Source organism: Crocodylus porosus, unplaced genomic scaffold, assembly GCF_001723895.1.
Source record: "Crocodylus porosus isolate Cpor-Errol unplaced genomic scaffold, CroPor_comp1, whole genome shotgun sequence".
Classification (NCBI taxonomy): domain Eukaryota; kingdom Metazoa; phylum Chordata; order Crocodylia; family Crocodylidae; genus Crocodylus; species Crocodylus porosus.
Genome location: NW_017728909.1, coordinates 43,267,779 through 43,284,765, shown reverse-complemented (window position 1 = coordinate 43,284,765; position 16,987 = coordinate 43,267,779). Strand labels below are relative to the sequence as shown.

The 16,987-nt window shown below is 41.4% G+C and overlaps 1 protein-coding gene across 2 annotated transcripts in view; it reads left to right on the top strand.

The window, feature by feature from the left end:
- Nucleotides 1–16,987, top strand: part of SGTB (small glutamine rich tetratricopeptide repeat containing beta) — a 31,975-nt gene that overhangs the window by 8,873 nt on the left and 6,115 nt on the right. For both annotated transcript variants that reach the window (XM_019532152.1, XM_019532153.1), the window contains exons 5-8: nucleotides 5,791–5,890; nucleotides 7,288–7,392; nucleotides 10,500–10,638; nucleotides 10,739–10,801. In XM_019532152.1, coding sequence (XP_019387697.1) covers nucleotides 5,791–5,890; nucleotides 7,288–7,392; nucleotides 10,500–10,638; nucleotides 10,739–10,801 — 407 coding nt within the window. The remainder of the gene's footprint in view (nucleotides 1–5,790; nucleotides 5,891–7,287; nucleotides 7,393–10,499; nucleotides 10,639–10,738; nucleotides 10,802–16,987) is intronic.

Sequence of the window (16,987 nt, the reverse complement as noted above, 5' to 3'; positions counted from 1 at the left end):
AGGAAGAAGCAACAGTGGCAGTGGCTGGGTCCAAGTACTGACCCTCCTTGAACTTGTGCTAGATGATACCAGCCCACCACCAAGAAAGGTTGCCAACTGCTGCTATGTATTATGTTATGGGTTATATGAAAGTTTGAGTATAAAATGTATTGGGTAACATATTGGCCCTGTTGAAGTTAACAGCAAAGCTTTAATTGAATTAATTAGGTTGGGATTTTTCCCTTATTATATAAAACAAAGTTTTACAATGTGAGAAAAATCATGGTAAAATAATTACTTCCCCACATAAAGCAGTTACCTCTTTAAAAAAATCCATGTCAAGGTTCTTTTGCACTGGTCTAATTTAAAACCATAATTTGATATGTATTTGATAGGATCTAGTACTGAAAGTGAGAAAAGGCTAGCACCAGTAACAAATATGTAGAACATGTTGGTTGAATGCTTTTATACTATATTTTGAATAACCATTTTGATGTCTGGATGTTTATTTGTCCATATAAAACTCTAATTAATATGTTTTCAAATTTGGAAAGAGGAAATCTCTCTGGGAAAATATTCAGTATAATAAAATGGGTAAAAACCTGGCTAGTTTTCAAAATGAGCGTAAGGTTTCTCTGTCATTTTAAATGGTCAACTGCAGCTGTTGCAGATGACAAGGAATAATGTTTTCAGCTGCTGGCCTTACAAGATATACTTAAGACAAGCTTTGGTAGGTGATGAAGTGGGTCATTAACCTTTCACTTGTATAGATATGAGTTCAAACCTGGTTAGGTCCCAAGTGGAAATTAATTGGAAATACTTAATATGATAGCACTGGTAAAGGTATTTCACTTTACCAAACACCTGCAGTCATTGGGCCTTCTAGGATGGGGCTCTGTAGCAGCACCCATTCCAGATCAATGGGTAGCCTCACTTACAGATAACTAGCTTATCTGAAATAACAGAACGGATGTTGGAGTCACTGAAATTGTTGGAGGTGCCTTAAAAGCATCTGTTCCTCCCCCTCCCCCCAGCCAAATTTAAGTCTCATGCCCTTGTCTTCAGGGCCAGGGTTATCAACTGCCCCTAAAATAAGGCTAAAAGTATTTGTCAGTTAAAAAAAGTTATGAGTAAAAGCAAACAAACAACAGACTTTGATCAAGATCCATCATTGGAGTGAGGCTGGCTGCCAGTGTTGATGGACATATCGAATAGAGAAGCAGCACATTGTATCCAAGTAGAAGTGCAGATCAGTGTCTTACAGGGAGTTCGATATCAGGGCTTTGTGGCCTATGGGAGCCTCTGTGCTCCCCCCACTCCTAGCAATGTGCTGGAGCTGCATCCTGTCAGTTTTCACCTCCCTGTAAGAGCTGCTCATTTCAAAGATAGGCAGAGGTGCATGGCCCCAAGCAATCAGCTTCATGCACTGAGGCATACTATAAAGACCAGGTCACAGGCATTCTGGTATAGTGGTTAGACCACTGGAGGAGGTTCTGAAGCCAGAGGTGGAGTCCAAGCTACCCAAACCGAGGGGGAATTCCCAGAGCATAGTCCAAGTCACAGGCTGAATCAGGGTTCTAGAGGCAGAGATTCTGTTACCAAAACCAAGAGGAATTTCCAAACAGCTAGAGTCCAGAAACAGCCAAGCAACCTCAGGAGTCAGAGATCCAAGAACACAGGATCCAGTGGAGCCTACCACCATAGATTTTGAGGCAGAACTGTTGGCTGGCCTGCAGTCTGCTGCGAGAGGTGGACTTGAATTGGGAAGCGGTTCTCCCCAGCAGCCAATCAGGAAGCCTTGTCAGTGGCCAGCTGGTTCATCAGCCTGGGTGGGGCTACCAGTTAGAGCAGTGGTCTCCACCCTTTTAAGGTGAAGATCACTTTTTGTAAGTAAAGGGCACCCCAGGATCTACTGCCCTTTTCCACCCTGCCGCCCCACCTCCTGGACAAACCATCTGGGCTTGGATCCTACTTGCCTGGCCTGAGCGGCAGGGGGCGTGGCTCAGGCCAGCCACATGTGTCCTGCTGCTCCCTATCATAGAGCCTCTGACAGACTGAGGTTGACTGTCAGAGGCTCTACAATCAATCGGTCAACTGAGATCGACTGGTTGGTGACCAGTGAGCTATAGCCTCTGGCAGTTTTAACCAACTGGGCAATTAGTCCTGGCTGGGCTGCATGTTAGGGCCCCTGAAACATACCCACATTAGACTGCAAAGTTCAAACATTTGGGGGCTACTTGTACCTGTTTTACTATTTGTGTACTACAGTCTTATTATCAGGGGGTCACTTTCGGCTGGCTTAGGTGTTATAGCACTAGGATGGTAGCTGTGGGTGCATTTCTCTTCCCAGTCATCTGGGGTAGGTGGTAGCTCACCTTGGTTGGTTTGCTAGTGACCGAGGTTATTAACTGTTTGGGTTTCACTTAATGTTTAATAGTTAAGGTTTTCTCTCAGTTTACATGTTTATCCCATTTTCCCCTCTAATAAACCCTGTTTTAGTTGAACAGTGCTTGTTAGCAGTGAAGTTTGTTCACTTTAGAACACCCAGGTGAAATTTGTTCTCTCAGGTTTCTGGATGGAGGCCTGAGTCAGATTTAGAAAGTTGATGTTAAACCCTTACATTTGAATGGGGCCCTTGGTACTGCTGTCCATGGCTTGGCAGAAGTGTTACTTTTACATTATGTAAAATGTGTGTTGGTAAAAATATTTGTCAGGAAAAATGTTTGAATGTTGGTAAAAGGTTTGCAAATTGTCAGTAAAAAAAAAATGTCTTGGGTCAAGGCCCTTTGCAATTCTACCCTTTCCTGATCTTTTCATGTCAGCTTTCCTTGCCTCCTGTGCTCCAGCACAACCACCGGTTTTGTGTACCTTCTTATACAACCATCTCCAGGCCTTCTTCCACACCATCCTTTATGCATGGGGTAGCTTGAACTCGTTCATCAGACTACTAACCCTCTCCTCAGCTACCTCTTTTGTTCTGATGCCAATTATGATGAGAAAAAATGAAGATAGACGCTTTATTTTCCCTCAGTAATTTTTAATATTTGAAATGACAAAAATAATGTATTTTTAATTATATCCCTTTTCCCCCTCTTTTTATTACTTGATGTATTAGTTTGTAATTCCATTGGAGATGGAACTATGCATGGGTTTATAAAGTTATTAGGGTAGACTTGACCTTAATTAAGGTATGTGGACAATACAAAGTATTAAATAATTAGTGCTTCAGTCCCAGGAGACCAAATTCATCCCTAAAGTTCTTTATCTTAAAGGAAGTTTTCTGTCACTGAAATAAAGTATCATTGTTACTTTCTCTAGTGCAGAATCCCAAACTGTATATCCTCAGCAAGAACTTGCACCTCTGGCTGGGCATCTATGTGCTCTGAGTCAAGTTCAAAGTTGAGGGAAGCAAGACAGATGCTCACTTATCCCAGCTATGAATTTAGCCATATGTCAAACCATCTTCTCTTCAGGAACAGAAGCAGAGATTGTGATTTTAAAGGGCCTTGATATGATACATTTACACAAATTCTGTCTCTCCTCAGCTGATTACAGCTAGGCTTTTTGTTTTACATGGGCAAACTTGCACGTGTCTTATTACTTATGATTTATGTTTACAGACACTTTGGATTAAGCCAAAAAAATGGTGCATAGACTGAGACTCTTGTTAAAAATGAGATGAACATTGTTACATTAGATGCATAAACAGAGAGCATAGAACTTTATTTTCCCTTTCACTTACCTGTAATATATTACTACTCCTAGTTGAGGTCTGTTATGTAACTGTTGAGAACTTCACTGATGACATGTTGCCAGTAGAAATAAGAATATTGTCATTTTTCATTAATAGTGAAAATATTAACTACAAAAATACAATTGGCATTTCCAGTCCGTGTCCAAGACTGGAACTTCTCACTGTACAGTGTCTCTGTCAGAGCTGTCCTGCTGCACTGTGTGGAATGGCTTACTTTCTGCCCGTGCAGTTATTACATTTAAAGCAACATGTTGAACCACCATTGCTTTCCCTTCAGCTTTGGGGGGTGCCTGATCTGACTAATGGAGACGTGTGAGCTACTTTTCAGTTAAGTCTGTCACTCATTTTACAGACATTATGGCCCACATTAATATACTGTCTCTTAGTTACCTTTACTAAGCTCTGGTCCCACTTATACTCATTTGAATATGTCAGATATGTACATTCCTTCCAAGATGGAAGTGAACTTGCTAATTTGTCAAACAATTCTTGTACATAATAAGGTTACAGAGCTAAAAATATACTGTGATTGTTGGGTATGGTTGTTGGTCCCTTCACTACCCAGTGGTTAAGATGGAAGGTTTTCTTCACAGAGCTCAATAGCTTCTGGAGCCATGTCAGATCATCACTGCCTCTGCCATTTGTGGAGCACTCCTTTTTTCCATAGTTGTTTTTGTTTTTCTTTTTATTACCATAATCAGTTTTCTAAGCTCTTCAGTTTTGTATGTCTTTTCATGTGGAATCTGACCTTTTTCCTTTCCTGAACGGGTGGGAGCTTGTGGAGTCCCAGCTTTCATACAAGTATACTAATTTCATTTCATTTTTGTGATTCTGCTTAGTGCTTTCCTTTTCATGTCTACAAGCATTTCTAGTCTTTTAAAGGGTCCCACAATGACTAGTGATGCATCAGCGATGCTGATGGTGAGGGATGTGACTGGGAATCTTCCAGCAATATCATTTTGGTCTAAAAATCTTTTCATTAGAGCTGAGTGTTTTGTCAAAGACAGTGCAGCTGAAACCTGCCAGGCAACTGGGGGTTGCACGTTCTGGAGCAACTGCACCATGCAGACTCAGCCTTCAAGGCTCCCTGCAGCATAGCTGGGACAGCCTGAGAGCTTTTGTTGTCATGTTGCTCCCAGAGCTGATGGCATCCCTTCCTCTTTGACAGGACTCCCTGGACTGCCCCATTTTTTTTGTGTGGGAGGAAGTGGGGAAGGTAACCAAAATAGTTGGGGGGGTTTTCCCCCCTAAAGCAGCAGTTTATTTTTCATAGTTTTCTCCTATAGGACATTTCTAAATTTCTAGTTCTGTTTCACTTGGGAATGAAACTCTCAAAGTGTTTGTTCCATAGGAAATTCTGATATTCAGAATTGACCAGCTTTTGAATTGATATTCAGAATTGACCAGCTTTTGAATTGATATTCAGAATTGACCAACTTTCTGGTATTCAGTTTGACCAACTTCTGTGCTAAGAAGATTACCTTTAGTAATCTTAGGTTGCCACTGCTATGTGTTTTTTCACAGTTTCTGTGAATGAACTACTGGAGAGCTGTGTAGGATTGTGGGTTCACATGTCCAGCTTTGTTGTTCTTATTTTCAGATTCTTAGTTGATGCTTACAGGATAGGCAAATTATGGGTATTTAAAATCAAGAAAGCATGCAGCACATTGTTGCGGGGCCTGTTGGAATAGCGTGAACAAACAGTCCAGAATTGCGCTTGATCTGTTTTTATTGTACAGCTCACTGGACCAACTACTAACAAACTGGTCTCTTGCTTAATACCAGGGAATTGTCTGGTAAGTATGTAAATTCATGAGATGAAGGTAGAAGGCTCAGCATTTTGTGTCGTGCTACATTATAGAGCAAAAGTGTCGAAAAAGTATACCTCTCTGTTCCATGTTATAATACAAAATCTTGTTCTGAAAATAAATTGCAGAAGATGCCACAGTCATGATTGCTTTATCAAGTAGTGTAGTATAGCTGTTAAGTTCTGTCTTTTATCTTTTAGATGTAACAATTTATTTTCACAGTTTACTTAAGATTATAATTTATTTCAGGTAATAATCACATGAAAGAAGAAAATTATGGTGCTGCAGTGGATTGTTATACACGGGCCATAGAACTGGATCCAAATAATGCAGTCTATTACTGCAACAGGTACAAAATGCTAAACTTGAAATTTTAAGGAGAAAATTGTAAGCTATATCAAAAATAAGGTAAAGTTAATGTCCTGTTTGTCAGAAAATAATTACATTAGACATCAGTTTGGTAATGCAAATTGAAAAGGGATTGATTGATATGTTTTAAATGTATCTGTCTTAATTAACTGCATAGTGTGGACTTTTTGGCAAGACATGTTTTGACAAATTTTTTAAAGCAATTTAAATTTTTTTAATAGAAATTATATAAAGATCTGATCCAGAATCCATTGTAGCAAATGGGACCTTTTCTTTAACCAGAAGGACTTTTTCTTTCATCGATGGACATTTGTTTATTTTTAAATTAGTAAATTTGTGAGATGAGTTGATCAGAACTGAACATAATATACAAAGTGAGGGCCTATATTTCTTTGGCTGTTGTATGCACTTCAAAATGAAATGCATACAAGTTTTTACTATAACAAATATTATTGCTATAGTGCATTATATTTTAGTTGTATTTCACCATTTCAATTAAAACACAGAGCCAAATACTATCCTTGATTACATGACACTGCAATTAAGCAGCCTTGTAGGTAAAGACAATAAACACAATCCATTAGGAATGGCAGTAATTTAATCAAACCCTGGCAAGGCATCCAATTCAGGGGACACAGCAAGAATGGTCTTTATTTTGTAAAGCAGCTTTAATAGAAAAGTAGCATAGGATACTTTGCAGAATTAAATATTCTTTATATAGTATGCTGTTTTAGCTATGACAAGACCTAAGCTGGAATGTTTTGAATCCTTGCAAACATTGGGGAAAGCTTGAACATGAATCTCTGTGGCCTGGCCTAGTCTCTAGTCTCAAGTCACAGGTGGTATATAAAAATAATTGGTTTCTCCAGTGTAAAGGTACAAGTATAAATCAAAGATTTAGAAATGTTAGGGAATCTTCATTCAGAGTATTACAGCAGAATGTGGATACTTTTTGCAGATTTAGGTTCCTGGGAAGATGAGGCTTTGCAAACTGGTTTGTAGTATATATAGCCACTACAGACATAATTTAGCTGGGATATAAGATAGCCATACGCAATCCAACATGGAAATATTAAATGATTTTCTAATATGCTTTTACACTACTATGACTTTTCAAAGTATTTATATAACTGAATCTATATTCTTCAAAGCCTATTCCAGCAAGGTACAATAAGCACATGCTTGCTTTAAGCATATGACCAGGATCGTTGGTTTTGAGCAAGCTGAGATACTTTACGGAGACTCGGAGAAGCCTATTGAATTACGCATGTGCTTAAGGTTTTAGTGTAGTTTTAAGAATTTGGCTGTGTGGCATCTAAATCTGGATTGTCAGACTTTTATTTTCTTGATGAAGTGCTAACTTTTTTCCTGTTTCAGGGCTGCTGCTCAAAGTAAGCTCAGCAAGTACAATGAAGCAATAAAGGATTGCAAGAGGGCAATAGCAATAGATCCAAAATACAGCAAAGCATATGGAAGAATGGGGTAAGCTCATAAAAACTTATGTAACTAAGGGCTAGATCTTCAAAATGCATAAATAGAGAAGTTCTACTGAAATCAATGGAGTGATACTGATTTATATCAGCTGAAGAGCTGGCCCTGAAAGTGCAATTGTTTTCTGAAAAGAATTCTAATACTAGCAGCATAAGACCTATATATACACACACACATACATACATGACCTCTCTCAGTGACTCCATATCAAATAATCTCGTTTACAGATATTTTTTGTTTTGGTTTGTTTTCAGTTTACCAGCACTATAAATGCAGTCTAGGAAATTGAGCTGTTTTTACTATATAATTACCAGTAATAAAAAATCTGCTGTTGAAACAGTTGTTGTACAACTGATGCTTAGTACAATTTAGAATGCAGATCTGTTTCAAAGTACTAGGTCTTCTAGGCGAACAGCATTAAGAACTCATTCTTGCTTATTAAATGTCTCCAGGACGCATATCTCTTAAGTAAGAAAGTGCTGTAGTTTTCTGACTGTAACAGTGCTCTATCATCGGTGCAGTTAGAAATTGTATGTCTTCACACCAGATATCTAGGACGATTTATTACTTCAGGCAGAAAAGGGAATTGAACCCGGGAATCCCGTCACTTGGGTAAATACTGTAACCACTAAGTCAGGGGTGGGCAAAATGCGGCCCGTGGACTGGATGCGGCCCGCCAGGCCATTCTATCTGGCCCATGGGGCCCCTAAAACATTTAGAAAATTAATATATATATGCTTTTGGCTGCCTGTCATGCGACCCTCAATGGCTTGCCAAAACTCAGTAAGCAGCCCTCCACCCAATATAATTGCCTACCCCTGCACTAAGTTGTTTTATAAAAGGGAAGTGGGAGGTTAACAAGTAACACTTTCACTTCTGGAAGTGGGTCTGGACAATGTTGATTGAAAATTTATTCAGGCTTATTTTTCTGAATTTAATATAAAATCTAGTTGAGTGAGCAACTCTGCATAGAGGTGCATGCAATAGGTTTGTATATTTCAGTAACTAGTAGATTTTGAAGGCCTGGCCTAGAGGCTACCTTAGACCTGGCTGAATATGCTGTGGAACTGTCATGGTGGCCATTGCCCCTTGGATCCATTTGGACCAGCGGTGGGCAATTATTTTGGGCAGAGGACCACTTAATGAGTTTTGGCAAGCCATTGAGGGCTGCATGACAGGAAGCCAGGGGCAGATAAATATTAATTTTCTAAATTTTTTAGAGGCCTCATGAGCTGGATAGAATGGCTTGGCAGGGTGCATCAGCCCACGGGCTGCATTTTGCCCATACCTGATTTGGACAGTTGTCATGTTGAGAGAAACCGAACTATGGTCTTTTTCTGTAGAAGCATGGGGACTAGTGGACTGTTTTGGTCCCACTTAGACCTTTTCAGATCTACATTATTTATGTGTGTTCACATTTTTTAGCTTAACCTTCCCTGGATGTCAGTGAGAGTGGAGGGAAACTGGAGGCAGGTTAACGGCCTGATCAAAATGATTAAAACCTACATCTTTAAGACCCAGGTAGAGAAAAAAATCTTAATTTCCTAGTGAAAAAAACCCTTTTGCTTACTAATAGAATCTCTCTAGTGCTCTTTATATTCCATTAATCAAATTGTCTGAGAAAAATTGAGATCAGTAGAGATAAACTTGCCCTGACCTTAACTGAAACAGATGCGGATCCAGAGAGGGTGCAGTGGCATGGTTGCACCTGCTCTTTCACACAGTGCTGCATGAGCAGCAGCTGAGGACTTTTTAAAGTCTCCAAATCAGATAAGAATCCCTCCTTTCCCTTCCATGCTTAGTTGCACATCCTCTCCTCTCCCCTCCTGTCCTGCTGTTCTCCTCCCTGACCCACTGCAGTCACTGTGCCTGGCTACCCTGGGCATAGTGAGTAGCTGCAGAACCACTTCTGCCCCACTTCAGCTGGGCTGCACAGGGAGCTGAGCTCAGCCTAGGACAGCAGCAGTAGCAATGGTGGGTCAGTTCCTCCTCTTTCTAGTCTCCCAGGTATTCCCTACCAGCCTGGGAATACCCTTCCACTGCTGCTGCTCCACCAGGGAGCTATCCATGCAGCCTGGCTGGAGTTGGGGCAGGCGTGACTGGAATTCCTCTTGTGTCTGGTGCAGTTGGGAACAGCAGGTGAGGGGAGTTGAAATGGGAGGAGACATGCTGCTGAAGATGGAGGGAAAGGGATGGGGGGGTGCCAAAAGCAGTGGGGGGTAGAATTCCTACCTGCTTTAGGGGCTTAAAAATAAGTCCCTGATGCTGCTTTTGAGGCTTAATCTAATTGCCTGGAGGAGCTGGGAGTGAGGGTATAACCCCCCTGCAGCACTGTTTGTTGCTCCCACTCCCTGCTTTACAAAATTTTACATCTGTCCGTGGATGCAAGAGTCCTGATGGTTTGAGATATAGGACAGACAGCTTTGATATCAACTCCAGAAGGCTGAAGACCTAAAATTGCTGAGACCAAATAGATTGTCTTTTGTAACAGACATGTGCATCAAGTGTGCTAGTGCTCCTACTGTGACTTAAACCTAGAGGTTCCTGGCTAGAGGGTCTTGACCCTCTGCTCAGGGGTAGTCTGATTGCCATATATGGGGTCAAAAGAAAAGTAACCCCATGGTCAGATTGGTATGGACTATGAGAGTTTTTGCCTTCCTATGAGGGTGGGGGGGCGTGGCCCTCTTTCTGGGATCTCTGGAGTATATATTAGCAACCTTTACAGAAGCAGGACTTCAGCTGCTGTGGTGTCCCTGCATTACTTGGGTGTTATATCAGGGTTGATTGTGTAGTTTTGCTAGGAGGTTAGGCTGTTTTAGATAGAGATGCAAGGTATCTTTCAGACCTCCTCCATGCTTCTAAGATCTTCAGGATCAAGAGGACTGGATGGAATCAAACAGCATACATTAATGTTTAGATTCTGGTCCTTTTGATTCTGAAAGCAAACTTACCTTAACTTTTGTATGATCAAAATCTAAATCAGTTTTAAAATTCTATTTCTTTCATTCACCTGAATCAACTAGAGCAGAAATTGTTTGTATAATTAATTCTTTGATATTCACTGATATGCTGCATTGGCTTTCTCTGTTTCACATTAGGTTGGCTCTGACCTCAATGAATAAATATGAAGAAGCAATTACCAGTTACCAAAAAGCACTGGATCTTGATCCAGAAAATGACTCTTACAAGTCAAATTTGAAAATAGCAGAACAGAAGCTAAGAGATATGTCCAGTCCTGTAAGTAGGCTCTGAATCTCGGGGGTGGGGGAATGTTCTGTCTTTTTAAATAAAAAATGGAATTTAACAGGTATAGTAATGTTTAGATATTTGTTTTTAGACAGGAACTGGATTAAGTTTTGATATGGCAAGCTTGATAAACAACCCGGCTTTCATTAGTATGGTGAGTGAATTTTAATCATATTGTTGCTTCCATTTAAAAATAGAGTATTTTAAATGTAACTTTTTCTCCAACAAAACAGGTTATTTAAATATTATAAATTTTGGTTATTTTATTATTCTGAAGTTGGAAAAATTGTTAGTTTTCAATTGTGCTGATAAGAGGAGAAAAATAAGTTGCACTTTAGTTTATTTGTTTTTTTGGTTCTGTAATATTTTTGCTAGGCCCTATGATAGTCATAATATGTATAGACTAGTTGTTTTGGTCATGTGCAAGGGAGCAAAATGCTTTTGAACACGTTGATGACTTTCAGTTGTCTTTCTCCAATGACCTAGTCACCATTATTAGTTTAAAAAATTGCAATGAACATAAGAGATCAGCTGGGGTGCAGCGATAGAGATTTTTTGGACCAATACTGATGGCTGATTTTTAACGAGACATATATGGCTGATACCAATCCAATTGCCGATATACATCCTGGCAGTTTGGAGAGTGGTCTCCAGCTGGTAAGTCTGTTGTGGGGGAGGGAAGGGGCATGCAGGGAGCAGATTGAGGTCCCTGCAGTGAAGGAGAGAATGGGGCTGGGGCAGGGGCTGCACAGGCAGGGCAGGACATGGGACTGAACTGTGAGCAACTCATCTGGGGTGGGGGAAGGGTGGCTTCCGCTGCTACATCTACCCCAGGAGGCATGTAGGGGGCGTGTGTCCCCGGATCTGCACAGGTTGAGGGTGGGTTGCCACTGCAGGCAGGGGCTGGGGTGGTGCTGGACTCTTCCCAGTGGGGGCTAGGCAGGCTAGGCTGTGCACGGAAGGACTACAGCCACCCCAGAATTCATCATAGCACCCCCAACACTCCCCTCCCAATGCCGCTGCCAATCCCTCAAGTGTACCCCAGTCCAGCCCTCCTGCCGGGAAGAGCTCAGCACTGCCACCAGCAGCAGCCTGCAGTAGCAGCCTACTCTCACCCCGTGCACAGAACCGGGGGCACAAGCCTCCAATGCCTCCCAGGGTGTGCATAGAAGCAGAAGCCAACACCCCCTCCCCACACTTCCTGGCCGCTCATGCTCCATGCCATGCCCCACCCTGGCTGTGCAGCATCTGCCCTTGTTACTGCTTCACTCCCTCCCTCACTGCAGGGGGTCTTGATCTATCTCTTCCCCCACCCCTTTCCCCACAATAGACTTACCAGCTGAAGGTTGCTCTCCACACTGTTGGGCTGTGTGCATGCACAGGGCATTTACCAGCAACATTATTGGCCACATCAGCCAAAAAAAGCCAATTGACGATATTATCAATTTCCCTCATTTTGGTGTCAATCTGATATGGGACCAATGAATCGGTACACCTCTAGAGATCTGTTCCTGGATTATGAGCAGTGATATCTATTAGAAGGACCTTTTTGTGAGACAGGCAGCTAACACCCATTGATTTTTTTTTTCAGTGGGAATTAGCCATTTGAATATCTTTTTCAATCTGTCCATTGGTCCTTCAGCTTATTGTGAAGATCACTCCCTACTGTATTTTTTTTTTTTTAAATTCTTTGTCCAATATAGTGTTGAGCAGTGAGGTTTTTCATCCTCCACAGCAGAAGGAGGTTTCATTGTCAGGAAGCTTTCCTGTTACTTGGTCTAAACTTTCGTCTTTCTTTTTAAGCTTCTCCCTGTCTTTGTGCATATAAGCGTTCTTCTTCCTCTTTGGTGTTTTTACTTGCATACTTGTATTTTAGTCACTGTTCAGTTACGCTGTTCACATTTATTGCTTTTAATCTTTTCTCTTACTCAGTCCTTTTATACTTCTAAAAAAGTTGGCCCACTACCCTAAAACACCCCCTAAGATTTTTTTCTCTCCTTGTACTTATGTATCCAGAATTTAATGTAATATTCTCAAAGCTTGAGAGGGAGAGACAGAGGGAAACTATTACTTTCATGTTCTATGTTGGTACTTCATTAGGTGTCCAAAATCACTTCTAGTCTGCTTTGCTACTGTATCATATTATTAACTTGTCTGATTTACTAAAATAATACTATATTACTGCTTTCCAAATTTTCCCATTGCTTTGAATTTGTATTTCAAAATATTTTTCTCCAATTAGGCCATATTAATGTTTTTCTTACATGAGTTCCACTTAGTCATTTCCTGCTCATACTTCTAAACACTGTAAGTTCTTTCATAACTTGCTTTCTCCTGCATCCTCACATTTGTTCTAAGCACCTCCTTCTAAATATGTCCTTTGATAGTTAATATGCTGGTTAGCCCTTCTTTCATGGTGGAACAGACCAGACACAATATCAACATTTGGCCTCTTTACCAGTATCTTGCTGTCCCCTTTGTCTCTGGTCTTCAAGAAAAATATCACTCCACACAGAGCTTGAATTCAAATTGAGTTGTATGACATTTGGAGAACAGGACTGAGACAAAAATTCTAATATACTTCTTTTAAGTATAGTACAGTTTTTCTACTGTCTAATATACTTTCAAGAAGTATATTAGATTAAATATAGACATTGGATTTACGACACATTATATAACCTGCCTGACATCTGACTCCCCAGGTACCTCTCCACTATTTAACTGCTGCATTCATCCCCTTTCTCCCCACCATCCTATCTCTCACCTACTGACTCCTCAATTTACATCTTTACTGACCGCCTATCTTACATGCATACCAGCCCAGCCCCTGGCTTCTTTACTATTCATTCCAGAAAGAGCACAAACCAACTGTAGAGACTTCTTTAGCCTGATGAAGGGGTTTTAAATCTAAAAGCTTGCTAAACCTTTTTTTCCAGCTATTTAAGTTGGTGTAATAAAAGATAGCATATTCACCCAAAGAACCTTGTCTTCTTTCAAGATGGCATTTGAAGGAAGCCCTCCTACTTTTTAAAAGAATTCCATCTGGTAGATTTCAGCAGCACTGACAGGTTTTCTGCAAGGGTTGCCAACACATGAATTTTTTTTTCTTTTTTTTTTCTTTCTTTTTTACAGACAATCTGCAAGCTTTTTACTGACACATGTTTACTGATATATGTTTTACATAATATAAACGTAACTCTTCTGCTAGGCCCCAATTCAAAGGGCTGGGTTTAAATTTAGGGGTTTAATATCAACCATAGTAAAAAAAGTTTGGTTGTCCATTAAAAGTTTGCAGTAAAAAAAACTCTTTGGTTGGCAACCCTGATTGACTGCAGCAGTGGCTTTACACTATGCAGCCCCATCTTTCTCCCATTCTCCCAGAGACCCCCACACCCTGATCCCCTGATTGCACCTTGCATCATGCTGCCCTACCCAGCCCACCCATGTGTCTTACCCCTGCCAGCTGCACTCTCCCCCTGTCCTGTTATAGATCCTTAAAGAAGTCTACCTGTGACCCAGCAGTATTACTACAGGCAGCTTGGGATACAGCAGCAACACATAGCTGAGAGAACACTCCTTTCAGGGTGTTGCATTTCTGCTTAGACAATAGGCGGTGCTATTCTGCTCTGTCTGCAGGGGTTCAATAAAGCTGCAGCTGCTTAGCGTTTATACTGACAACTAAAGGTTTTTTTTTATGGAATTTACTGAGTCATTTTAGCCTGATTATTTTTTTTTTAACTGACATTCAGTAAGCTTATTGGTAGTTGGCAACCCTGTTCTCTGCTGTAGAGCACAGTAAATGACACTTAAATTTCTGCATGCTAAGAAAGTGCTCAGTGAGCTCTGAAACAGCCATAAAATGTGAAATAACCAAGTTTGAGACAGGAGCCAGAAGGTCACCTGTTGCGGTTTTATAGGCTAGATATGATCTGCGAGAGGAAGCAGGTGGTTCTGGAACTCAGCATATGACTTAACTGATCAAGTGTATTGTACAGAGTCCCAATCTGTTTTGAGTTATAAATGTACTTACTCTTCAATATGTAGCTAGCTACAGGAAATAGATTTTTTGTAATGTTTTCAGAGGCTTTCTCGTCAAGTCTGGTGCATGTGGATTTAGTTGCTAGCAACTCCTGAGTTCTGTTACTTACTTTCTCTCACTGTAGGGACCTACTGAAATTGTGATTTTTGCCATTTTTGCAGAAACCACAGTTTCAGGTGGGCTCTGCAAAAAAGCGTAGGCTTGTTGAGGGGTAGAAAAAAACAAAAAAAATCTGCAAGAACAGAAAAGGGCAAAAAGCTCTGGCATCCTGAAGCACAGTGGGAGGAAGAGGTGGGGAGAGAGAGCAAATCAGAGGCTGCGCCCCTGACTTAGGCTCAGTCCAGGGCCAGCCAGTGAAGCAGGAAGGTTTTGGTGCCAGCTTTTAAAGTGTCCACAGGCATGCTGTTACCACATACATGCTGCCACCTGAGGAGGAGTAGGGGTGAACACTAAGAAATCCTTTTAAGATAGCCAAATACATTTCAGCACTGGACCATGCAAGACAGTATCCTGTGGGGACCTTCCATGCAGATGAAGGCAGAATCTTCTGTATTTCCTGCAGTGCAACTCTGGATGTGTCCAAGAAAACCAGTATAGATTGTCATTGAAGTCTGAGGCACACAAGAAGTGGAAAGCTGTTGCAGAGGCTGAAGGTCAGAGCAAGAAGCAAATGACCGTGTCCTCCCTGTTTAAAAGGATTATAGAAAGCAGCTTTGCAAACCAAGAGGTAGCATTGTTGTTGGTGGAGGCTTTCAGAGTGGCAGAAAACATCCCTCTGGAGAAACTTGATCACCTGAAGTTAAAGGACTATCTGAAACAACATGTGCCAAATACTTGCAGTTTTCCATGTGCCAACATACTTTGCCAGCACCATCTCCCTGCAGTGATTGCTTTGCATGTATAGTCCATGAAGGCTGACTTGGCAGACTTTGATTCCTTTTCCATGGTGGCTGATGAAGCCACCGACCCTCAAGATAACTGTGCTGCACATTTTATTTGTACCAGGGAGGTGGACAGCCCAGGACCTGCCTGTATTTCAGTGAGCTGGTCCACCTCACATTTGTCAGTTTTTCTACTGTGTCTCATTGTGTAGGTAATTGTCAGCTATGGCTAGAGTTTAACAAGATCTCAGTCTTCCTGTCTGATAATGCCATGTACATGTGCAAGGGTTTCTCTGATGTGGTCCAAGGAATGCTGCCCAACACTGTTCATGTCACCTGAAATGCACGCATTCTGTCCCTAGTAAGTGTCACCTGGTGTACACAGTTCCCCAATGTGAATAGCCTAGTATCTTCTTTCAAGAAAGCCTTTAAGCACTGTACAGGCAATAAGGTCCAGTACAGGGACTCCATCACCAGTCAGTGGGGAGGAGACTCATTGCACTGGGCCACTAGTATCAGAGCCTGTGCTGCCATGGTAGAATACATGGTTCAGTGTGCTCTGTTACCATGCCAAGCAAATGCAGGACTACCAGCAGTTTGTGAGTGAGGAGCTGGAAATTGCATCCAGCACACACTGCATGCTTAAGCTTTGCGATCTCTTAGGGCAAGGTGACATTCAAGTTCAAGTAACATTTGAGATTGACAATTCCACCCAGTTCATGGACCTCCTGATGTGATTTGAAGGCTGGTAGGCTGTGATCTATCATGCACACAACAAGCTGATAGATTTGATAAGCTGGGACAAAGGGTATCAGAAGAATTGTCAAGCTAATCCTTGTGAAAGCAGAAGGGACCTGTTCCAGACAATAGCTATAAAGCTGAACCAGTACTACAGGTATGACCCATCACTGCCACCGTGGTTCAGATAACCAGCTGCCCCCTTCTTTAGTGCTGTTCACATTTTAGACCCCAACCAGGTACCTGTGCTGAGTTGTGACCCTCAACTACTGAAAGCAATCTTGGGATGGGGGAAGGAACATAACAATGAACGTGCTGCTTACATGAACTTTGTTAGAGTGCCAGGTGCCTGTGTCTGTGTTTTAGGACTCTGTCTGTGACCGGTTTCCTCATCACTATGCCCTGGCAAAACACTGCTTCACCATTCCAGTGAATTTGGATGCTGAGCATGCCATCTCTGTGTATGGACATGGGTTCATTCCACAGAGACAGAGAATGTCTCTTGCAACTGTGGCTGAGTGCAGCATGGTTGCATTTAATACCTAGCAGGCACGTCTACATGTGCCGCTATGGCGCTATTGTTAGTGCCATCATTTAGTACTTCTTTTTGGAAGTACTAACAGATGGCGTAGTAATAGTTGGTACTGTGCTGTGTGCACCGTGCCATGCACGGTTATTTTTA